This window comes from Bactrocera dorsalis, chromosome 5, assembly GCF_023373825.1.
Source record: "Bactrocera dorsalis isolate Fly_Bdor chromosome 5, ASM2337382v1, whole genome shotgun sequence".
NCBI lineage: Eukaryota > Metazoa > Arthropoda > Insecta > Diptera > Tephritidae > Bactrocera > Bactrocera dorsalis.
Genome location: NC_064307.1, coordinates 18,865,674 through 18,892,550, shown reverse-complemented (window position 1 = coordinate 18,892,550; position 26,877 = coordinate 18,865,674). Strand labels below are relative to the sequence as shown.

The following is a 26,877-nucleotide window of genomic DNA, read 5'->3' as shown; positions in this document are numbered from 1 at the left end:
TGAAATATAGATATATATACTGCATATACGCAAAGTACGTTGCCAATGCCTGCATAGGGGCGAAGTGAGGGTGGTATTTGCCTGCAATAACCACTCGAACACCAGCTGCAACTTGCCACCGCTGGGAGTGCAACTCGGATTCTGCCATTTACTCGTACTACGGTAAACAAGCTATGTGCTACACCCACCAACTTTCCACAAACTTTTCATGCGCTCTTTCACTTTCATATTCTGCATATTGCATGCGGCATGCGGGCGCTCTGCTGCTGAAACTTCATTTTTGTGCTGCTGCTGCTTCTACTTTTTGGTCTTCATTTTTTTTTTTTGCTTTTATTCTTGTCACTTTACTTTGTATACTTTTGCTTTTTGCAGTTTGCTGCATTTCAACATTTTTTTCTTAGTTTTTTTGTAGCTATCTTACTTCTTTTACACCAACATGCTGTTGTATGTGCTTGTGTACTCGTGTCTTCTGCTTTTATTTTGCATTCCACTTTATCCTTTTTTGTGGAACAAAGCATTTTTTTGTGTTGGTAGGTCAATGCACGTACAAAAGCCACTTTTCAAGTTAACTTTGGCTTTTTCTCCACATTTTGTTTTCCTTACTCGCTGCAGTTTTTGTTTGTTGTGTTCTTGTTTTTGCTATATTTTACTAAAGGGAAAAGTGTAAAATAAGAAGTGCATACATAGCAACGAGCAAAAATCATGCCAAAGGATAGAGAGCGCGCGCATTTGAATAGAAAGGAGTTTCAATTGTATGACGCGCTGCTCAAATTAACAAAATGTAGTGAAGCGTTGCCGGCATGGCTGTCGAAGCAAAAAAAAAAACACACAAGTCGCTTGTAGTACGTGCGGAACGAAGCGCAGGCACAAAGTGCGCGTAAATTCTGAAATGTGCGCGCGTAGAGGTCGCAGGATGTAGCGAGTGGCGTTGAGGATGAGCCACGGTGCAGTGCAACTGCGGTGCCTGACGTTTGCAACAGCGGTGCTCACATATATTTGTGTGTATGCAACTATGCAACATTTGGCATGCCACAAAAGCAACATGCACTTTCAGGGCTTCCAGCAACTGCCAAGCTTTGTAATTGGCGTTCGAGCTGTGCCAGGATAGCGCTCGAGTTCGGTTTGTGCGCGGCACACACATACACAAACACACCTATACAGCTTCGCATATATTTGTCTTACTCGAAAGTTTAAATAAAATTTCATTAGTTTGAGTGTGCGCTTCAAATTGTGGCGTGTTTTGGTGGTTAGAGTCGTTGGGGGGGGCAGTATGTTTGCAAATGCAAGGATAATAGTTGGCAGAAGTTTGACATTGCTGCACATGAAGATGACTTTGCTGCGCAAATGCTCCGTTGTAGCTGCATTAATTTAATACGCTCGCATTGGCGCGTCCGCGTGTAATTTCGCATAAATTAAAGCAAACTTTTTTCACTTTTCTTTTATTTAATTTTTTTTTGCTCCACACTTATCCTTAGCCAAAGTGCGCTTTGTAGTCGTACATGTGTATTTGCGTTTTCTTTTGTAGCATAATGCCGTGGTGTGGCTTTCGCGAGATAACTGTATTTGCATCAAATCGTGTAGTTGGTTGCCGTTTGAGTTGGAAATAGGAAGTTAAGCATGGCTTTAAGCAGTTTGTGCGAGCTCACATTGTTGCTGAGGCTTAAGTGGCAAGGGAAAATGTGTCTGAATTTCGCCAGAAAGAATCTGTTGCAAATTTTAATTATTTTTTGCTCTTTGTACTGGATTTAACATGTTTCACGCGGCTTTATAATGGAAAAATGAATGTAATATTTTTTATGTTTCAAAATATATTTGATTCCTCTCAACTTGCAACATAACTGATTGAGCTTATATTTTCATTTAAAGTGTAGTTTTTGTTGTCGTCCTCACAAAAAAGGCTGAGAGACCTCATAGCTCTTTATAAGAAGTTTCTTGAAAGTAATTTCTTTTCATTTAAATAGTTAAAGGTTTGGCATTATCTTTTAAGCCTTTAGTAGAGGTAGTTTGGTCCAAAAACTACATGTCGAAAATTAATTTATTCAATTTAAAAAGCATTTTCCAATGGTCACAGATTTCTTTCGTTTGATTTTACTTGTTTAGTTAATTTTCTCTCTTGTTTTTAGGAAATACTTCTTTATTTTGCAAATAGATCTCAACTTCTAGCCTCCTAAAATGGTTTTAAGGAGAATTCTAGACTATAGAGAAATTTTTAAATCTTTAATTTTTTTTTTTCAAATTAAAAAGAAAGTAATTCTTTAGAAAGAAAATAAAAAAAAATTGAATTGGTATTCTAGGCACTAGAAAAAAGTTTTTAAATTTTTTTTCGAATTAGAAACAAACTTTTCAATTAAAAAAATAATTTTTGGAATTAGAAAAAAAATGTAAAATTAAAAAAAAACATTTAAAAAAAATATTCTAGACACTAGAGAAAAATTTTTAAATTTTTTTTCGAATTAGACACAAAATTTTCAACTTTTTAAGAAAAAAATAATAATTTTTGGAATTAGAACAAAAATGTAAAATTAAAAAAAAAAACATTTTATTATAAAAAAATTTAAAATTTTTAGGAAAATAATTAAATTTTTGACTTTTTAAATTTTTGATTTTTTTGTTTTCAAAGTTTAACTTTTTTTTCGATACTGGGGACCTATTCTGTAACTCGATTCAAAAAAAATTTACTCGAATTCTGATTTTGTATATTCTGTATCTCGATTTTCGGATTTTCAAGCCAATTTTCTGATAAAATATTCGATAGCTTTTGAGTTGTAGAAAGCAAAAACGAAAATTGTACGTATTTATTCTGGCACAGGGTGGTACATCTATCGCATAATTATAAATTAGATCCGAATTTCGAATAGAATACATTTTCGAATCGAGTTACGATCTCAGGTTCCACTGAACCGTTTAACCTGAAAATTTTTTAGAGTCCTCTTCATGGTCTTGTCTATGCTGGCACTAGCCATATAACCAAGTATAAATTTTTACATTTTTTTTTAATTCGAGACCGTCAAAAAAATGTGATAAACATTTTTTTATTCGCTTTTTTTTGTGAAAATTTTTTTCGACTTTTTCGTAGTTCCGAACATTTCGACTTTATTCTAGATTAATAACTTCTTTTTTTTGGTTTCGGTTTTTTAATAATATTTTTTGTTATATTTTTTATGAAAAAGGTATTTTCGAATTTTTATGAATAAGAACATTTAGAGAATTTACTGTTCTCAAAAAGAGGTCTGAGGTATAATGTTGTCGACTTCAAAATAGTCCCCACTCGATATTTTGCAGTTATGCCAGTGCTTGTTCCAATCGTTGAAACTCTTCTCGAACTCGAACTTGTAAAACGACGAACCTTTAAGGCTCTCTTTATGGCGGCTAAAGCATCGTTACAGTATGTTTTTGGTCGAGAACTGAAGAACAAGGAACGAAAATATTGTCATTTTACTCTCACTGAGGAATAAATATTATTTAAAAAGTTTTGGTAAATGGAATTTTGACCCAAAAATAACAATTAAGTGACAAAACATTTAATTTTGCTCTGTCCGACTTATTAATTATGAAGAAGTTGACATTGGCTATTGGAAAAGTAGATTTTAAAAATGTGGGTAATGCAACAAAGCGCAAATATATGGAAATGTGGCACCCTTGCAAAACCAACCATAAAATCTAAAATATACCACAAAAATTTATTATATTTTCTGTAAGTTCAAAGCAGTAAACCATTGAAATTTATTCGCATCCGCGATTAACGATAATTTCGCGAACAATGCAACTAGAAAAATTAATGTTCAAGCACACGCTCCTCTATGCCACATGACACATGCGCTGCATATTTATTTCTATGTCACTAACTTCCTATTCTATTTAATTCTTGCAATCAGTTTTGGCATTATTGACGCCTACCATTGATGGACTGTCATTAAGATAAATTTTCACTTGCATGAGCGGGCTGCCGCTACTAAATGGTGGTGTGTGGCATATTTTATGGAATGGGTGTATGCGTGCAACATATGTATGAGGTGACATTGGCATTGTGACATCCTTTTGTGGCATATAATGCGGCTGCGTAAGCATGTTTTGTGAATTTCTTCTGTTTTGCTGTCATTTGCTTTCAATTTCCAATAGGCAGTTGTAAGTGTTAGGGAGTACTTCTGTAAAAATTTTCGTATAGCATAAAAACTAATATAATTTATTGCTATTTTTACAATTGTTTTCATGTATTTCTTGTTATAAAAGTTATGTATAAAATTTGTGAATGAATGAATTTCTTTCAAAAAATTGTAAATATTAACGACGCAATATAGTACCGCCATTTTTGAGTAATCGTTGTTAAATTTTGCACATATTCTTCTCTCCCCAAGTAGCTGCTCATTTGTCCGTATTGCTAATATCGGAGCACTATAGCGTATAGCTGCCATACAAACTGACCAATCAAAATTATGTCCTTGTATGGAAAACTTTTTTAGTTTACAAGTTATTTTCACAAAATTTGACACCTGTTATTTTTCAAGGCAACGCTATAATATCTGAAGATATTACTCAGATCGGACTGCTATAGTACATAGCTGCCATACAAAGTGGCAGATCAAAATCATGCTCTTGTATGAAATGCGCCAAAGCCTTTGGTTACGAGAAAAAAAAAATTTTTTTTGCAGTTGAATGCACATATAGAACCTTATCTCCACTCATCTAGTCTAGTCTTCTATACAAATAATTGCTACATACTTATATTACCATACATAAATAAGTATGTAATTTAATTCTGGTCCTTACAAAAGCTGCGTGTATTTATCGTTCATCTATGCATATGTATATACATACATACATACATACATACATACATACATACATACATACATACATACACACATATGTACATACATACATCTACACGCATAAATACATACATCTACACACATGCTTAGGTAGTTAGCAAACGCACTTTTCTCTATTGCAAAAATTCGCATTCACTTCAACTCGGTCACAACAACAACAACAGTTACAACCTCACGCACTTTACATGCATACAAAATGGGGGTTGCAAATAAATTGCTTTTAATTTGATTTCAACTCAATTAAATCTACGAAATGGAATTTCAAATTAAATTTTTTTCCTTCATTCTTCACTCTTCACTTCGAGCAGTGGATTTCTTTTACGAAATACTTTCACAAACACACACTTTTTAATTCTCCACTATGTACGTGTATATGTATGTATGCATTTGTAATTATTCTTTTCGTTTGCTATAAATTTTTTGCTATTGCATCCTTCCCATTGCATTCATACATACATACAAACAACTATCTCGTGGATTTTGCTTGTTCGGTGTGCGTTTAGTGCAAAGGGTGCTTACGCTTTTGTAGCGCACTTTGTGTATATGTGTGTGTGCAAAAATTGCTACAGATGCGCTCAGCAAAATTCCGAATTGACTTGATTAAATTTTTATTTATATTTATGGTATTTATTTACTTTTTTCTGCCACATTTTCATCTATGAGTGCGTTTAATTTAGTTACGTTCCTAATTGCTGTTAAAGTTGAAGGAGGAAGTCGTGGGTTCAATAATTTTAGAGCGGGGTTTTTTTCTAGTTTTAATCACATAATTCTTAATGAATAAACCAAATTTCTTAAAGCCGTGGAGTAGTCATTAGAAATCTCAACAAAATATTTCTCCACATTAGTTAGTTATTTGATCAATTATTATTCTTTATATGTACATATATACAATAACAAATAGATCACTCCATTCTCCTTCCCACATAGCATAAAATATAGACAATGAGATGAGAGAACATCGAACTTTTCACAAACCCGTCGAATAGTTTCGAAGCCTATTCAATTCCAAAAAATAACTAATCTCAAATCTTTATGTTTATTATGTATGAATTTTTAAATAGCAGCATAGATGACATGTGATCAAATTTGACCCGGACTGAAAAGAAACTACATATTCATGCATTATAGATAAAAAAAAAATAAAATACAGCACACATAACATGTGATCAAATTTGATCCGGACTGAGAAAAAACTACATATTCATGCATTATAAATAAAAAAAAATTTCAAATACAGCGCTCATAACATGTGATCAAATTTGTCCCGGACTGGAAAGAAACTACATACTCACGCATTTTCAGACAAATCTTTATTATATTATTGTACACTAGCACTTAATTTTCATTGTAGTTCCAAAAAAACGAAATAAGGGCCGATGTTGTCACCATGCCACAATCTGCAACTAATGGTGAATTTTTGGGAATGCAATACCGTTTCCTGAACCACACGAAGACTTGTTTCAACCGAATACCGACAATTTTGTATGTTGATGAAGCCATTAAGTCAGAAATGGGCCTCAACTGAGGTGATAATTTTTCGATTAAAGAGAATTTGTGAATTTGTGGCTGCCACGGGGTGTCAAAATCACGTTATCCCTATTGGTAGATAATAATATATTGTATATTAAAAGAAACTAGAATTGGTCTTATTTAACATATAGCCAGAAGTCCAACGGAGCTAAATCTGGCGAATACGATGGTTGCGACACGATTTTGGTTGAAAATTGGGCGAACAGCTTGCATAGAATCAATGCAGTATGCCACGTTGCAAAATTGTGGTACAAAACCCAAGAGCTGTTGGCTCATAATTCCAGTTTTTTTTGCGAATAGCTTCCAGCAATCGACGCATAACTCTGAAAGAGTATTTGTTGCTGACAGTTTTGTCCGTCAGTAGAAACTCAGAGTGCAGTACACCTCGACAGGTGAAGAAAACTATCAACATAACCTTGATTTTTGACTTGCTTTGACGTGATTTTTTCGGCTTCGGCTCACCTTTGCCACGTTATTCGGCTGATTGATCATCTGCTTCCAGGTCGTAAGCATAGATCCAAGACTCAGTAAGCCAGTAATAATACGTTTCAGGATGATTAATGTGATTAATCTGAAAATTCTGAAATCATATTTACAACAAAACTTAAGATAAATAGTCTAATTAACTTCATCGGACTGAGGCTACTTAAACATATGGTCACAGTTATATTTCCGGTCAATTTTTAACCCTTCAAAGTGTGTCAGAGCACAAATGAAATGAAAGCTTCAATAAAAAGTAAACCACCGGTATTTAGCGGCTTTAATTAGGAAATTCCAAAATCTATTTGATCGCAAACCCCCCTCTAACGCTACCGTACACAAACAACAAACAATTAAATTTTAAAGGACATAAAAGGACATGGCAGTGGATTGCGGTTGAACCCTTTTTGTTGTCATACAAAATTACACAAATACAAACACAACAAAATGTATGTACGCAAGTCGCCTGCCTCGATGAGCAACAGTTGAACTTGACCTTGAGTTTGCTGAAGAGCTTTTTACACGCAAACAAAAGCACACATTTACAAGTGGCACAAACAGACATACAAACAAATATATTTGTGGTGTTGCACTGTACCTACGACAAAAACATTTTGTTACAACCAATTTCACTGTGACTAATAGGAAAATACGGATAAATACGCGCCAACTCACAAACACACATACATACACAGACACTTAAGTAGAGGGTATTAAACAAAGCATCGAAATGCTCACAAGTCGAACACAAGAGAAATTGGGCTGCCTGCCACACAGACTCCCTCTTAGTTGACATTGAAATCGTGAGGAAAATGTTGATTAGGGCGCTTGTGACGAGCAATGACGATGAGTCTAACTGGGCGCAAACGCACACACGCACACATGTTGGCAGAAAATTGTGAATCGCATGCGAAGAAGTACACGATAGGTACGCATGAAGTGCCCCAAAACGCAAACAGGAACTCACCCTTAAATGTGGAAAACATAGAAATGCTGCGGGTTTAGGGTGGAAAATGCACACACAACACATACACGCACACACACATATGTGCAGTTAGTTATATAGACTCGAGCATGAAATGAATGATTTCATTACAACCATTGGCTGCAAGAGGCCAGAGACAAAGCGCGCGGGAAACCACATGAAAATTGACAAAATTTACGATTACGAGCAGGCGGGCAAGCGTCTAACTGCTGCGCTCGCTCAGAACTCCTGCCATAAGCGGATATGAATCATAAATGAGGAAATACCCTGTGACGCATTTGCTAAGCTTCGCGTGGGTGGGTTTCGTATACACACGTATGTGTGTGTGCGTGACGCGCGAAATTCGACGAATGTACGCGACTATGCGTGTGATTCTTTGGAAAATCATAAAGTTTATGCATTTTACATATTTCAAGGACATCAGCTAATAAATTTGAGTCAACAAAAGTACGCGCATAAAAGTTTGAGACACTTCGCTACTGGAAAATTATGGCATACGGACGGTATGTGTGTTGCAGTTAATGAGGGCTACGCATTAAACGATTTATTTTGGGTGCAAGCACGTATGCATAATCTCTTAAATGTTCAGAAATTGTGGCTGCGTAGCAGAGTGTGTGTGTGCAGTTCGAGGGTACCACCAGTAAGGCAAATTAACGCTTGAATTGCTTAAGCAACCCACACGACTGCAGACACTTGCAACACAAACAAAAACGAACAGTTTCCCCTTATGTTGCAAGTGCATGCAATGCGTTTAGCAAGTGCACCCCAAGCTTTTTACGCTTAATTCAACATAATTTTAATCTATGCTAACCTTGAAGTGGAATTTTTCTAGTAAACGCACATATTTAAGGTGGGTAATTTGGGTTAAGCGGTCTGAAAATGGATTTTTTTTATTAAAAAATTGTTAGTAAAACTATTGAAAGCTGATAAAAAGTTACAAAATCATTGGCAAGTGCATTTCTTATATTATGAAAGGCTGTAAAGCAACTTTATATTGATTTTGATGGGACAGTTTGTATGGCAGCTATATGCTATAGTGATCCGATCTAAACAATTTCTTTGGAGATGACATCGATGCCTTGGATAATATTCTGGGCCAAATTTCATGAAGATATCTTGTCAAACAAAAAAGTTTTTCATACAAGAACTGTAGTTTGGTCGGCCACTTTGTATGGCAGCTATATGCTATAGTGGTCCGATTTGAAAAATTTTTACAGTTATTATAGCATTGTCTTAGATAATAATTCATACCAAATTTTGTAGAGATATCTTGTTAAACAAAAAACTTTTCCATACAAAGACTTGGTTGGGACCGGTCAGTTTTTATGACAGCTATATGCTATATTGATCCGATCAGAAAAATTTCTTAAAATATTATGGCATTGTCTTAGATAATATCCATACAAGTACTTGGTTTGGATCGATTAGTTTGTATGACAGTATAAGATCAGTTTCTTTAATTGTCTTAAAAAAAAACTTTTCCATACAAGGACTTAGTTTGGATCGGTCAGTTTGTATGACAGCTTTATGCTATAATAATCCGATTTGGACAATTTCTTTGGAGATTATACCGATGCCTTGGATAATATTCTCTGCAAAATTTCGGGAAGATATCTTGTTAAACAAAAAAGTTTTCCATACAAAGACTTGGTTTGGACCGGTCAGTTTGTATGACAGCCATATGCTATATTGATCCGATCAGTACAAATTCTTCGGTGATTGTAGCATTGTCTTAGATAGAAACATTTGACAAATTTTGTGAAAATATCTCACCAAATAAAGAAGTTTTCCATACAAAGACTTAATTTGGATCGGTCAGTTTATATGACAGCCATATACTATAGTGATCCTATATAGTCAGTTTTGACAAATAAGCAGCTTCTTCAAGAGAAAAAGATATGTGCAAAGTCTCAGACCGTTAGTTCAAAAACTGAATTTAAAATTTTTAATTTTAGGTCTGTTAATAAGCTGCAATGAGGTCGCTAATATTTTCGATGTTTTTGAAAAAAGTTCTATCGAAATTTTTTAGGTTATAATTAAATATATGTATAAAATATTCTCAAAGTTTCAAAAAATTACAAATTTTCTTATATTACAAAAACATTTCCTGAAAATCATTAAGAAAACGCGATCCTAACCTCACTTCCTTTTAAAATGCGATTTTACATTGTATTTGCCACAAGTTGCAACGCGCACTAAATGATAAAATAATGCGTGTGACAGTTAAAATGTCATTCGAAGCCACCCCGTATTTAATTTGATGTAAACACTTTCCCTGCACTCGGGTTTAATTGTGCCGAAATGTCAGTCGTAAAGCGCCAGCCAGCGGTTTAATCCGCTTTTCATTGATGCCACACCGTTGACGCGCAAAAAATATCAAAACACAGCAACAACACAGCATGTAGAGACAACAACACGGCATGTAAAGAATAAGACAAAATAAAAATTAGCAGGGGTAACACTTTTTTTTGCCTTAAACTCTTTTGCAATTTGCGCTCGTTAGTGACTAGTTAAGCAGCAGTGCGTTACTTGTGTTTTCGGCGGCACTCGAAAATGTGTGCAAATCATTCATTTGGAAATGCTCAAACAGTCAACAAACAAACAGTCCGGTAAGCGCCCCTCAGCGACTGACAACCAACCAACCAGGCAGGCAGGCAAGCAACCAAGTAGGCCAGCCAGCCAGCCAGCCAGCAGCCCACCAGCCCTCCAACCCAACCGGCAGCGCGCAGCAAGCGAGCAACCTACACGCGATGCTTGTGTGGGTGGCTTATAATGTACGTGCCACAAATCGAGGTCAAGGACACCCACTTGGCTATTCATGTGCACACTTGCAATTGTAATTGTAAAAAAACACAGCATAAACACACACACACACATAAGGGGAAAAATGAGCAGGGTTTTCTTTTCAATTATTTGATTTCTCTGCTACTAATTGCACTGATGCAGCTGAAATTGTGAGGGAAATTTTGAAAGAGTTGTTTTCTGCTTATTTTGGTGGATATGACGGGCGCAGCGGTGGTTGATTTTGTTGCAATATTACTGGAAATATTACATTTTAATTATTTTTAGCATTTATGGTAATGACTGCTCAGCATTATTTGCTGCTTCATTACGTTAATTGTTTTGGGTTGCTAGGACGCTCAATCGATACATAATACAATATTAATCTTAAAGGTACTATGTACATACATATATATCTTTAATAGATACAAGTATGAAGATGTTGTGCTGAATTTGCCCGAAAATGGGGTTAATTTTTCAGGCAAATGAAGGGTAAGGTGGTTAAAGATACAGCTGAAAAAATGAAGGTCTAAAACTGGGTTTAAATTTGGGTTTGAAATGGAACAACTTCTGTATAAATTTTAGCTATTCAGTGAGTTTAGTACACGGTTGCGAATTTTTGAATAAAAAATTTTGGATTAAATATTAAATTTTCAGGTCTTCGAGGTTTTCCTCTTCCCCATTAGGTCAGTTATCTATAGCTTTTTGGTTTTTATATTATGTATTCATATTAATCATAAGAGGCTCCGGTTCTAGCCAAACCGTGCAGCTTCTCGTACTGTAGCTATCACTATGGGAGTCAGCATTAGAGAGATGGTATCTTTTTTAGTATTGCATACTTCCAATATCTATAGTTCCCAGGGCTTCTTAATGAAGACGTCAACTGCAAAAGGGGTATTTTGTTTCCTAGCCTCAGTACTAGAATGATATGCGAGTGAAAATATTTAGACATGAAACATTTCGATCTTCAGAGAGAGTATCTTTAAAAACCTTTGTGCTTGTATGCATCTATACGAGTGGTACAAAGCCTTCAAAGACGATTGAGAGATCGTTGCCTTGTTCTAGTCGACCGACTCTTCATCTGATGAAAATATTAAAAAAATGAAGGATGTGGTGATTGAAAGGTGTCAGTCAAGTTTTAGAGAGATGGCAAAAGAGCTCGAAATCAGTCACGCGTCCGCTTGAATGGTATTGGTGGATATTTTGGGTATGAAAGGCGACTCGCCCCGATAAAGCTTATTTTTTCCCCCCAAAAAAAGTACGATTGTGACCAAATTTAAAGCCAAAAACGCAATAAATTGCATTTATTATTTACCAGATTTGGCCCCGTATGATTTTTTCTTTTTCCCCAAACTAAAATTACCGCTACGTGGAATCCGTTTTCAGTCGATCGTAGAGATAAAACGAAATCCGCTGAAGGAGCTGAAGGCATCCCAAAAATTGACTAAATGGTTAGATCATCGAAAAACAGCTTTTGAGCAGATAATATACGGATCAAGAAGCGTCGAAAATGTCAAATTAACAAAATTCCTTCAATTTTACAAAATAATAGTATTCCTTCCTGCCACTAAATGACTCATAAAGCAACAAAAAGTTATAAGAAACTGAAGGCAAGCGAATAACCAGAAGCAAGTCTAGCATAAGAAAGCAGAAACTGAAAAAATTGAAGCAATAAGAGAATGAAAGTGAAATGAAGAATTATCTGCGAAAGTACATATGTAAACATATACATATAGATATATAATATAAATGCATGTTTACATATATATGTACATATGTACAATTATAAGCTGTCTTGTATAACCGACTTGGCAAGCTGCCTAAAAACCTGACACCTCAGCGCCAGCAGCGGTTTGTTCCTGTTTCGGTTTAATATCCACATAAATCGGCTTTGAAATAATTACTGGTTGTATATGTATATTTATATATTTTCAAATACTAACTTTTGTTTTCAAAATCGATTTAAAAGAAAGAAATTATTAACAAACGGGACTATTATACACTGCAGCAACAGGTTGCAAGAGTATAAAAACATGGACCTATTTATGAAAAATCTAAAATATTGCAAAGGTAAAATTATGTTCCGTTTTTGTTGTGATGTCATTGACAAAAACAAAAAATAGTTAAACTTCGGTGACACCGAAACTATAATATCTTTCGCTGGTGCACTTATTGCAGCAAAAGAGGGTATAAAAATATATTCATATTAATTTTATTATAGTAGTTCGATCAGAAAAATTTCTTCAAATACTGTAGAGCTATCTTGAATAATAATCTATGCTGAATTTTATGAAGCAAATCTCGTAAAATGAAAAAGTTTTCCATATAAGGACTTGTGTTTGATCAGTCAGTTTGTATGGCAGCTATATGCTATAGTGATCCAATCTGAACAATTTGTTTGTAGGTTATAGCGTTGCTCAAGACAATAATTTTGCTAAATTTTCGTAAAGACATCTTGCCAAATAAAACAGTTTTCCTTACAAGAACTCGTTTTTGAGCGGTCAGTTTGTATGGCAGCTATATGCTATAGTGGTCCGATTTTGGCGGTTTCGACAAATGAGCAGCTTCTTGAGGAGAGAAAGACATGTGCAAAATTTCATTTGGATATCTCAAAATTTAGTGGACCATATCCCGTATATACAGATGGACAAGCGCCCAGACAGGCATGGCTAGTCGACTCAGTACATCATTTATATTTTTTTTTTATTGATATAAATATTGTATAGGGTCTCCAACGTTTCCTTCTGGGTGTTACAAACGAAAAATATTTTTTTTTTTTCAAAATCGTAGACTTGTCTAACACCAAAATGTTTACTATGTAAAGATTTTCTCTAAGTCCTTGGCAAAATTTTATAAGCTCCCAGCTACTAAGTTAAAAATTTGCTACATACTTACGTATAAACTTACATAGCTTTACATATGCATAAATATGTGTTCCATTATGTTCAATCATTCATCAAAGCTTCCCTAAAATCCAAACAAATACACATGTCCTATACACACATACATATAAATATGTCTGTATAAACTCACATAAACTTTTTATTGCCTACACTTTGTGTCTGACGAAATTTTATACGCACACATGCTTTCATTTACCCACAAAGAAGCATCACTGCTAAGGGCTTTGCATGCGTAACTGGACCCTTCGCTGTGCGCTCATTTCGCCTTCGCCGGCTGCGGTCGTTAACTTCTAGGCTCTCATTCATATGTATTTTTGGCGCAACATACACCAATCCACATTATAGTCGGCGCCTTTGGCTTGTTTATAATGTATGTTGTTATTGCTTTCGTTTTTGTTGTTATTTTTTGCTTATGGTAGGCGTTAGGCACCGAAATTTCCATTGACATAGGTCAGGTTTCGTCTTCGAAAGCGGCTGACAACGACCGCCAACAACACCGCAGCCGTTGCCATTGAGAAGCTCGCCATCATAAACATCATCATCATCATTGTCGTCATCAGCTTAACACAGCCAGCGTCATTATGGATCATCAACTTTTTTTGGTTACTCACTTTAAGTTGTTATTGTTGTTGGTGTTATTTTTGTTGTTGCTGTTATTGTTGTTGCTTTACGTTAGCCGCACAACGAAATTCATCTTCGTGCCAGCAGAAGGCTCGTCTCAGAAGCCTACCAATTTGCCGGTGTACTTGTATTGCTATGCCCATTCGTGTGCATGTGTGTGTTTATCCGTGTTTGTGTGCGTGTGTTTACTTCTGTTTACGTTGTGTTGCGTTGTGGGTTAAGGTTGCGTTTTTTGCGGTTTACCAAGTCGTTATCTCTAACTGTTGCCTCTGCGCCAAAGCCCCAATATGTGGCGCATTGTTTTTGCCATTGCTGTTGCTGTTGCTGTTGTTGCTTTCATTTCGGTTTATAGGCCAAAAGCGCCTACAAGCAAACCAGTTGAGTGAGCAACAAGTTTTGTCAGCCGTTGAAACTGTCGGCTTGTCCCTTTTGGGTATTTAGCAAGCTGAAGGTGTGTGCGTGTGTGTCCGTGTATTTATGTGTGTTCGTGCGTGCGCTTGTAACAGTTCTTATTAGACATGCAATGTCTGCTCGCTGCCTGGTTTCGGCGTAAAGACCCTAGATATTATTGTTTCTGTTGTTGTTGTTGTTTTTATTTTTGCTGCCGTTGTTTCTACTTTTTGTTGTTGCCGTGTAATTTGTACTCAACTGTTGGTGTGTTTATGGCAAGTGCTTTGTACAAACTAGTATGCTTGTGTCCTACTAGTATTAAAAAAAGCTTTGTAACCGCAAAAATGTCCCAACAACAACAACAACAAATGATAATAATTTTCTACAAACAAGCTGGCTAACAACCTGTGGCATTTAATTTGATGAATTGGCCTTTCTGCTGTTTGGCCGTGAAGAATGTAGCGCCTGCACGGTTGTATTGTTATTGTTGTTGCTATTTTGTATGTATGTATATGTGTATTCAAGCCTTGTTGCGGCTGTTTTTAGGTTATCTACTTAAGTGGACAGGTGCTTTTCATAACCGCCACCGTTTATTAGGCCTCATTTGCATCTATCTGCCCCTCGGTCTTGCTCTGCCTGTCTCTTTCACTGCCGCTCGTACTTTTTCAGCGAAGTTTTCGTATACGTATTGCGTGTTTTTGTGTGTGAGGTACACATACATAAATATATAATAATTGTTTGGCAAATTACTAAATGCTATGTTTGTTGTAATTTGTTGTCACGCAAAAAAATTGGTGACATTCTTCGCTTCCACTTAATGATAGTTAATGAATTTATGCATTTTATTCGTATTCTACTGACAGCCGGAAGTATGTTCTGCAAAAAAATACAAATTTCTTAGAAAACTATTAATTGCATGAAAAACGAAAGTTCCTTTGTCAACGTGTTGCAAGTAAAATAGCGTTTTGTAAAATTCAAAATAAATATCTCACAAAAAAAAAAATGAAATTTTGTATAATAATAAAATAAAAAACAAAAAATCGCAATTAAATAAGTTTTATTGCAAAAATTTTATTTCTCAAAGCTGCCACCTGTTTAAAAAAAAATGAATAAAAGTGTCTCAAAAAAATTAATATTATGGCCTGTTAGTCTATAACTCTTGAAAACCAAGTACTCCACTTAAAACTTAACTTAAAAAGCAAAAGATTGCCACACTTATAAACTTTATTTGTAAAAATTATTTTAAAACAAAGCAAAAAATTTATATTTTTGATAATAATAAAATAAAAAAATTGCAACACAAGTTTTATAGCAAAAATTTTATTTGTCAAAGCTGCCACCTGTTTGGAAAAAAAAGTAATAAAAAAGTCTCAAACATAAATTTTATGATTTGTTAGTCTAAAACTCTCGAAATCCATTAATTTGACTAAAAACATAATTTAAAAATATGAGGTTGCCACACTTATAAAATTTATTTGTTAAAATTATTTTTAAAAAATTTTGATTTGAATAATAATGAAATGTAATATAATAAAATCACATTTAATTAAATTGTATTGCGAAAATGTATCTCTCAAAGTTGTCACCTGTGTTGAAATTGAATTTGTCTCAAAAAAAAATAAATCTTATGATCGGTTAGTCAATTAGTCAATAACTCTCGAAAAACAATTACTTGACTTAAAACGTTATTTAAAAAGTATGAGGTTGCCACAACACAAAAAATAAAAAACTGATAAAAAAAAATATCGATAAATTTTTACCGATAAAAATTATCGAATTAAGTTCAAAAATACTACTTTTTGCATTACAAATGAAGAATGAGGTACAATGTAAGAATAAAAAATTCGCTATTAAAAAATCGCTTTATTTTTTCTATACAAATTAATAGTAATAAACTATCGATAAAAATAAAAAATAGCGATAAAGTTTTGCCGAGAAAAGTATGGAATTAAATTAAAAATTACTACTTTTTACGTTAGAAATGATTAATGGAATAAAAATATGAATAAGTAATTATCGATAAAAATATATCGCTATTAAAAAATCGTTTTTTTCTATAAAAATGAAAAACAATAAATTATCGATAAAAATATCGCTATTAAAAATCGCTTTATTTTTTCTATACAAACTAATAATAATAAATTTTCGATAAAAATAAAAAATATCGAACAAATTTTGCCGAAAAAAGTATCGAATTAAATTAAAAATTACCACATTTTGCGTTGGAAAGAAAAATGGAATATAATGTAAGAATAAAAAATTATAGATAAAAATATATCGCTTTTAAAAAATTAAAAATTACTTTATTTTTTCTATACAAATGAAAAATAATAAATTATCGATAAAAATAAAAAATATCGATAAAATTTTGGCAAAAAAAATTAACGAAGTATGTTAAAAAATACTACTTTCTTCTTTAGAAATGAAGAATGGAGTAAAATATAAGAATAAGAAATTATCGAAAAAATATCGATTAAATTTATCGAGTTAAAATAAACATTGGTTTATTTTTGCTTTAACTTTCCAGTTGTGTTTAATGGTTTCTATAAATATTATCAGCTGATCATTTCGAAATATCGACAAAACATGTTTGTTTTTGTTTCAGTTTTTCTGATTTTCATAATTTTTTTTTTTTTTGGTTTAGAACCACTTATGTTGCCAGCTGATATGACATGGACTCGCAAAAATATACATTTTCATTCATTTTTATCAGAAGCCATGCTCTTTAACAAAAAAAATATAAATTTCAAAAATTGTTAATTGAAAAGCAAATGCCATTGTACTACTCATTCACTGAACAGCTTTCATGTTCACTTACATATGTATGTATATGTATATTTTTAGTTTTTTCTTCTTCCATAGTAACACTTGAAAAACAATCATATATTTAAGACTAATATAAGCAAAGCAAGCTTTTGTGCCCAACTGTACTCGCACTCCAAGCAATTAAAAGAAAACAACAGACAATGTGCGCAGACGCAGCGTCGTCTACACTTACAGCATATGTCCACAAATACACACACAAAAACACAAGTGACACTTATATCCCCACACTCCAGGTTGCATGAGTCTAACTAAGTACGTTGAAGTACTATATCCATGTAAAGGGATTTAGAGTTCGACAAAGTTCCGCCCTTCCACTTATAAATAAAAAAAAAGTCTCATGAAAATATCAACTAGAAAAACTAACACATTGAAATGCTGACATGCCTAAGCCGAAAGAATTAATTGTATATAAATATGTGTGCAATATTCTTCTCCAATTCGAAGTATGAGTTCAGCCAGCTTACCTTGCTTGCAACCAGCATTTGGTTTTGTACTAAAGTGCCCTTTTGCTATTCATTGGGGGTAACTAAAAATAGTGCAGTTCAAAAATACATTAAAACGCTTTTTGTTAAGCGAGTTCAAGTTTCAAAACTCACTAAATGCACAGAAACGCTGAGAAAAAGATGACAACTGCAGCGCGTATGCAGCGCTAAGCAGCCATTTTGACGTTGCAACAACAAATGCGTTGGTTTTCAAAGGTATTACAAGAATTTTGTGTATGAATTTCTATATGTATAATGTATGTAGTTATGTTAATAATATATGTATGTACGTATGTTTATATTGATGCTTAAAAATATGTGGGCGCATGTGTTGGCTGACAAACAAATCCTCCACACGCCATTGGGGGGCTGTGACATTAAAATAATTGCTTCCGAAAGTCAACAGCATGATGTGGCAAGGCAGATGTATGAATATATAAACGTATTTATTTGTATATGTGTGCATATGAAATAGTTTTCTTCATATTTCGAGCTGCTGATTTGAGTTGTCTTGAATATATGTATGTATATAAGTATATAAAGACCAATATATACATAAGTACCTATATGATATACATACATACATATAAACTACACATACATACATATATTTTACCTTCAGAGTCCACATAATTGCTTACACATATTTCGTTACATATGTACGTGCCACCAAAAAGTAAGAATTCTTGAAATACTCTTAGCAACAACTCGCCCAAACTGCGGACTCAATGCGCCGCGTATTTCTTTCTGCTGCTAAAAATCTGTTTTCATTTAACATAAGGTATTTTTTTCTACTTTTTCCTGACATGATTTTCCACTTTTACTCCTCTTTAACGGTAAACATGCCGCCACAACTACACTTGCAACACACTCATACAAGCGCGCATTCATGCAACTGCCGCCAAGCGATTACTCAAAGCGGTGCCAACAACCACGACAACAACAACAGCAACAAAACAATAACAAATGGCGCATTAAGTGAATTATATTTTCATCCGGTGCATGCAACACGGTCTGTCGGGGATGTGTTGCTGTGCCAGTGGCGCGCCGCGGCATATGTGCGCACGCGTGCCAACCAATATCTCCACTCCACACCACTCCAGGCCAGTCCTGTTGCACTGTTGCACAGTGCTCGGGCGCACAGCAACGTCTTGCCGGCGGCTGCATGCATTTCGTGTCGCTTTTAATTGCTGCCACACCGAACGGGTCTATGTATAGCCCGCAACAGCAGCGCCATTAACAAAGCTGCAACAACAACAATAACAACTGCGAAACGAACAGCTGCGCGCATGTGTGCGGCGTTTGTTGGCGTTGGCTGCTGTAGTGGGTGCCACATAGCGTTTGTGGCGCAATCTCATTGCATTTGTGGCACAACCGCGTATATGTACATATATAGTATAAATGTACATATGTATAACTGTCAGTGTCAGTACGCGCTTTCACTCTCCTTGCTTCTCACTCCTCCTTGCCTTCCAACAAAAATGTTGACATTCAAAGTGGTGGCCGCGCCGCGGCGCTGCATTCCCATCATACCAACCAGCCGGGCATACACCTCCCTCTGCACCCAAACCAGCCACCAAGCCATTGCTTCCGATGCAGTAGCGCCTTCAGCTGTCTTTATGCCTATTTTTATGTGGCTGCTTATGCCGTTGACGGCTGGTGTTGCACATTCTTGTGGCACTCCTGCGAAGCTGCGACGCGCTTAACTGTCGGCTAATTATTTGTAGAAAGCAATCGCCATACTTTGACTTTGGGGGCTGTGCTCGCACATGCGATGCGGTTAGCGGTAGTTGGCGGCCAAAGGTTGACGGATGGCGGCATTGGCGTTGGCGTCGGCTATTTTTACATGCAACGTACGTCTTGACAGGCGCAACGCTCGTTCGTTCGGCTGTAACGGCAATCGGAGTCCGTTTCCATGTTAAGGGCAATGCGTGCGCACATATGGTGCAAATGTGATTCAAGAAATGCATTTCTGTGATGATACATATGTATATACAAGAGTATAGTCATATACATACACATATATTTATTATATGTACTTATATGCCAAGTGTGTGTGTAAAAAATGTAGGTAAAAGAAAGAAAAAGTATTAAGTGCTATTTCATGTGAAAGATGTAATAAATTCAGGCATTTATATATACATATATATTTTCGATTTCAATTCGAATTAAAGTTAATCTCTATAATTTTGTATACCCGGATCAAGGTACATTTAAAACGTCAGAGACCCTATAGAATATGTACATACATATAAATGATCAGAGTGACGAGCGGAGTCCGTCTCTCATTATTAGAGATATCGACTTGAAACTTTGCACACGCCCTTTTCTCCTCAAGAAACTGCTCATTTGTCAGAAGCGCCTATATCGGACCACTGTAACCTATAGCTGCTATACAAACTGAACGATCAACATCAAGATTTTGATTTTTTTTATTTGAAGCGTTATTTTCAAGAAATTTTACAAAGAATACTCTCGAAGGCAACGCTATAATATCTGAACATATTATTCAAATCGGATCACTGTAGTGAACAGCTGTCATACAAACTTAACAATCAAAATCAAGCCCTTAGATGAGAAACTTTTTTATTTGGCAAAATATCTTCACAAAATTCTGCGTAGTTTATTATCCAATACATGGTTATAATCTCCCAAAAAAATATTCAGATCGGAGCACTATAACATATAGCTGCCATATAAACTGACCAATCAAAATCACGTACTTGAATTGAAAACTTTTTCATTGTTCCAGCAAAAGCTAGCACTTTTGTTGTTTTTATCTCCAAATTGTCCCTAAATATATTATTATTGTTTTAATCCTTTCCATATCACATTTTCATTCAAAAGCAAATTACTTATGTATTATCTAGCAACATGTTGCTCGCAACATATTAGTTCACGGTATGACCATTTCTAATAATGTAATATAATTCAGATAGAAAAATTTTCTATGTACATATATACATCAAAAAGAAAAGATTAGTTTGATGCCCATATACATATCTGTCTGTCATTTCCCCTGTTAGTGCTTGCAACAAATGTTGCAAGTTTTAAACTGGCAAATTACATTTGAAGTATTCTACAGAAACTTGCTAAAAATGCTTATTTTCTATAAACTGAAAGTTTAATTTAATATCGTCATACCCATGTTTCGCCATAAATGCTCTGATCAAAAAGAATTTCATTTCATATGTATTTTAAAATCAAATGCTTTTTGCGCTCCCAACTAGGAACAGTCGGAGAATGAATGCAGCAAAAATTTCCACCTTGCAAGTAAAAACAGAAACTAGTATAGGAATGTGTCTACGCTAAGTGGTATAAAAGTTGATTTCCGTCTGCGGATATTTCACGGTTTGTATCTGTGATAATTACAGGGTGCAAATTTCAACTCGTGCTATAAAGAGTTGAATAGCAAATATCTAAACCAAGTGCTTCTTCATTTTTGTAATTTAATGGTGAGATTATATTTTCAACTCAGTGTGATGAGAACAAAAGATGTATTTGAGAACGGTTGCATATACTCTTGTGGTGAATACGCAGTTTCTAGAAGCTGGGACACGCACCGGTAAAACTGATGTATATTGTTGAGTTCAGTTTTTGAGAAAGTTGATAAATTACAGTTGTTTGTAGTTTATATATATGTATATGATTCTATAAATAATCAAAGTATTGCAAAAAGTATTGTATAAATTGTCGATATTTCTTGCCATCCCTCTAATACCTGTCTGCCGTTTTCCCACCATTTCCTCACTTTTAATTTTTTCAGCTGTTGGAGCGGTCGAAGGTCGTCGCACGTCCTCAAAGATCTCTCAACCGTCTTTGAAGTCTTTGTAGCACTCGTAGGCTTGTGTTTTTGATAAAACTGCAATTAGTAATTATTGTATATACAGCTGAATTTCCCTAACTCGAAACAGCATAATCCCCAAACAAACTTCGAGCTATTGAAGTTCAACTGTCTATTGATGTATAATTTTTGCCTCTTACAATCATGAATTTGTTTTAATGTATTTATTTATTTTTTATTTCTAGATTATCTACGGTGCCGATGGTCAACCGATTCGTGCGGAGAAACGTGGACGCGGTAAAGCGCGTAACACAACGGGCAATGGAACACCAACAACTGGGGTAAGTGACGATTTTTAGTTCTCAATATCATTTACATATATTTTAAGCACAAACTATTTATTTATAAGGTTTCTATTAATATTTCAAGAGTTTATATAAAAAAGTTATCATGGTGTTGAAGGCAAAAGGAGAGCAGGTCCTGTCTATCATGTCACGAAGTAAAACTCTTCCGCTCACTTGTTAGGTGTCAGCACCTATTGAGCTTGCTAAGAAAATTTCTTAGGAGTAAGCTCCTATTAGACAATATAAGAACTTTCGGGTAGGTCAATACTCAACTTCCTGATGGGTTGAAAATCAACTTCCTATTGAACAAGCGGGTTTGTAAACAACATAAGCCCTTGCACAGAGGTCATCAAATAATTTCTTACAATGAATCTGCTCATCATGTTTAAGAACAGCACCTTCGCTTGAGAGAAAGTGAAGCAATGGAGCAGAAGTCCAACCTAACCTTGCATAAACACTACAAGATTGCGATATTCTAGATTTCTGTCTGCTGTATCCGCAACAACTGCTGGCCACATGACGCGGAAACTGCTGCTGCTGCCATGTATGACTGTTTACGGCGACTAATGATGACATTGCCTGCTCTTGACTTGTGTGGCAAGACGATAATGAAATGCCAAAAGCATTGTTATGGCAAACAAAAAAGTGCGCACACAAGATAGTTATATATAATATTATATATATGTATATATGTACCTATATTATATACATATATATAGGTATATGCATATATTTACACACGTTTAATGATATCGTGTATCAAATGCCTAGCTACCGCATGGCTAAAATGACAGCAGCAACTTCAAGTTGCGGTTGCCAGCTGCCACTTCCATTGCTATGCATAGACGTCCGGGTGGCATGCTTTAAGCAGTCAATGTACATATATATACACAAATATGTATGCATGTGGCAACGCTGCTCCGCTGGTGGCGATGACAATGTCAAGGCAACCACGTCAAACGCACAGCAGACATTGCTGCCACAACGGCGAAGACAATAAACTTTTATGCTACACCTCCGACTACAACTATGACAATAACAGCAACAAAAACAACAACGACAATGACAATTTTCAGTGCGTTGACAAGAAAAGTTCACCTACCATTTCGATTTGTCTGTCTGGCAAGGCGTCTGGCGCGCGTCTGCTCCCAAGCGCATAGCTGGCAATTCATCAACAAAAGCCGAGCGAGCGTATAGACGACAGCATAACAAAACAATTTGATGTTTGTTGCACTCGCATACGTACATACACACATACCTTTATGTGGAGGTAGGTAACTTGCCGGCAGGCAGCTCCAACCAATGCCAGGCATCGAAATGACAAAGCATATATTTGTCTGCGTGTGCGTGTGCCTTATGCGTACTCGTATGCGCGCACCTCCCTCACCTGCTGCACTTGGCTTGGCACTCGCTTGTGGCAAGTGTGTACATATATCCACCTAACACTCATACAAATTGCTTGCGTTTTCATTTTATATCCCACATGCAGAAGCTCACACGTTTTTATTTACACGAACTTGTACAAATACACATGCGCGCCTCATGTTCCACCGTTCGCCTCACATACGCGCCTCATGCCAACTTACCGTAATCTCTGTACATGGCGCCGCGTCGCAATCTTTCCGCGCTAACGCCTTTGGGGTTTAACGTCGCGGCATTAAATCTGCAATGTCGCTGGCGCGCTGCGACATTTTACACGAAAAAGCGAAGAAAAAGCGTAACAACAGCAACGAGTGTAGCGACAAAACAATCAGTGAACCCACCAATCGTCCAAGCGATCTGCGACGCAACGACATGTGTGTGCGCACGCAATGTTACGGACCGCGCGGCAGGTATGAGTAACATGTGCGCAAATGCAAGGCAGACGCCAGTCCGACGACAGTTGGCAATGCGTCACCATTGCACTTGACTTGTGCGAGCGCTAAGCAACAACGCTTTTTTCGTCGCTATTTTTTATTCCTTTTTTATTTCCACTTAGGTGTGCGCGTTGCCTGCGTTAGCGCGTCGTTTAAGCTATCATCGTCATCAGCACTGCGGCAAGTCCACCATACACAAGCGTTGCAATCTTTCATTCATTCATTCCCACACTCAATGCCGTGTGTGCGCGTTTTCTTTGTGTCAAAGAAATGCCGCCACATGACGCTTACAATTTGTTTTTGTGTGGCACATTTGACGGCGTTGTAGCTGCTGGTTGCCATAGCCATCGCACTCGACATCGCCATTTAATGCCCATTACCCTGGTCGCCCATTCACCCAGTTATGTGCCGGTCTGGCCACATTCACTTGCTCCACTTACTCCGCTTACATACCGCTACACGAGTGTGCTGGTGCGTTGCATGTACGTGCATGCTGTCTTTGGCCCAGCTTTCCATTGCCTTGTGTTGTGTATGGTCCGCATCTGGTTCGGAGCTTGCGAAGCGCGTGCTCGTTTGCTGCCGGTTGATGTCTCAATGCGGTGTACGTTGCTCCCAGCGTTACCATATTCAAAGGCGGAAAGTGCAAATATACCTCCTTGGTGGTGGTGGGTTGTCGCTTTTACGGTGTTTTTGTTTGGGTTTTACGGCGAATAAATTTTGGTGCTTTCCCTATAAAAGGTTTGCCATAAAAATATGGTTCGATTTTTTTTCAAAATTTCAGTAGAAGTTAACAGTTTTTGAAATAATAATAGGCACACTTTACAGTTATTCATAACCGCAAGAGTGTAAAATCGATAAATATGCATGATTTATCGATAATTTATTGTTTATCGATATTTTTCGAGTGAAATTTTTTTGTTTTTTGATAGTTTTATAGTATATACATACTCTCTGTAGTTTCAGAAAGAACATAATAATCCCACTTATTAGTTAGTCATAACCTCGAAAGTGTAAAATCGATAAATGTACATGATGTTATCGTTAGTTTATTGTTTATGGATAATTTATATAATGTCTATAATTATTATAATAATCACGATACTATTTGAAACAATATAATAAGTTCAAATTCGATGAAATAGCATGATGTTATCGCTAATTCATTGTTTTTCGATAGTTTTCTATAGTATCGATAACATTTTAAACAACCTAATGAAATATTTTCATCGAAAAAAACAAACATATCGTATTGTCGATAGGTTTGCTAGTTGTGTCTTCCTATTGGGAGCTTTTCTCTTCACATATAAATTTTTGTCTAAATTATGTCAAAAATTGGTAAACTTATAAGATGTCATCGATAATTTAATGTAGTTTTAAACTCTTAGTAGGGATATGGGTAGTTTTGTCGAAAGCAACGAACATTTTGTACGAAATATCGAAAAATATATGAAATGCTATCGATATTTTTCTGTTTTCATCTTCTTGTTAGACATCGTTTTCTTTACGAATCAGATTCAGTTTAAAAATATATAAAATAATCGGTTAATGTGCATAATGTTATCGATAATTTATTGTTAATTTTTCAGATCTAAATAATATGCATAATTTTATCGAAACGAGCAAACATATGTATATATGAAATATCGTATTATCGATAGTTGTCTCTTCTCGTTGCATATCTTAATCATCAAGAATTACAATCGGTTCTAAATATATAAATATGTATCGATAAATTTATATGATGTTATCGATAACCTTTTGTTTATTGGCAGTTTTCAACTATTAAGAATGCTATGTTCAATACTAATTTAAGCAAAACATCTAGCATGTAATCGATTTTTTTATCGATAATTTTAATTTCCTAAAAATGCTATAACCGATATTTTTTCCGATCAACCTTCTCTGCATTATTAATAATATGGATATTTTCCACAAAATATCGAAAATGTTATCGACAATTTATTTTTTATCGATAATTTTAATCTCTTACAAATACTACAATCGACACTTTTGCCCAAAATTTTTCTCTGCATGTCTTTATTGCTATATTAATTTTCCATAAAAAAAAATTAATCAAATTTTGTCCACCAAAGTGACACACTGTATCTCCAGATTACAACAGGTAGGTGGACAGACTACCGTATTTGTCATCGCACTTGAGCCGTGCTTGTGGCGGAACACTCAAACTCCGCCACTTCACTTGCTGGTCGCGTATTTTGCGCATTGCCGTTTTTACTCCATATCTTAACGGCCACTAAGGCTAATGCCAGTCTTCAAAGGCTATACCAACCATTGTACATAAAGGGAAGGCGCTGCAGACCAGCAGCAGACGATTTGTCTGGGCACTAGGTGTTCCACCATTTAACTGCACGACAACAGTTTTCACTTACCACTTCCACACATCCACTCAATTATACTCGTACCTTGGCCGCTTTGATTGGCTGTTCCCCCATAAAGAAACGCACAAATCCCTTTTGCGGACAGACAACAGCCAAGTCATAGCTTGTACTATGGCGCTGACACGCACGTTCACACCGCCAGCGAAGGCAATAGAGCGGCAGACAAAGCGTATCACACGCATCACGTGGACGCTGAACAGCACGAGCACGCCAATAGTGCCGGCGACATTGTCAATGCCACTGAAAACGGTTTGTGTTGATTTCGCAGACGATAAAATTGGGTACAACCACAACAACAAAAAAAAGAAAAATAATAAAAGTAAAGTAGCAAGTAGCCCAAATGTAGACCCGGCGGCGGCACTGACGGAAGCAAAGACAGGCGAAGGCAAAGGCAAATGTGCGCTCACGCAGCTCTTTGAGGGTTCCCCAAGCACCAACCAGCAACCTGAGCATTTGCCGCATTTGCCGTGAAGCACACAAGAACCCAAGCGCTTCGCTTTGACGTGTAAGCAGCTTCATGTCGATTAATATGAGCACTACGGTCGCTAACAAACCGTAAGCGGTTGCCTCAAGGGTCACTTGTGCGCGCCACATGCCACATGCTTACTCGTACTACGTTGCCACAGCGCCATTGTCAACGCCGGCTCTGCGCACGTTGTAGTCATCG

At 35.9% G+C, this 26,877-nt stretch overlaps 1 protein-coding gene across 5 annotated transcripts in view; it reads left to right on the top strand.

Moving 5' to 3' along the window:
* The window catches only part of LOC105225149 (DNA N6-methyl adenine demethylase), a 296,191-nt gene that overhangs the window by 52,021 nt on the left and 217,293 nt on the right, over positions 1-26,877 (top strand). For all 5 annotated transcript variants that reach the window (XM_049458579.1, XM_049458578.1, XM_049458577.1 and 2 more), the window contains one exon: positions 21,857-21,952. In XM_049458579.1, the coding sequence (XP_049314536.1) occupies positions 21,857-21,952 (96 nt within the window). The remainder of the gene's footprint in view (positions 1-21,856; positions 21,953-26,877) is intronic.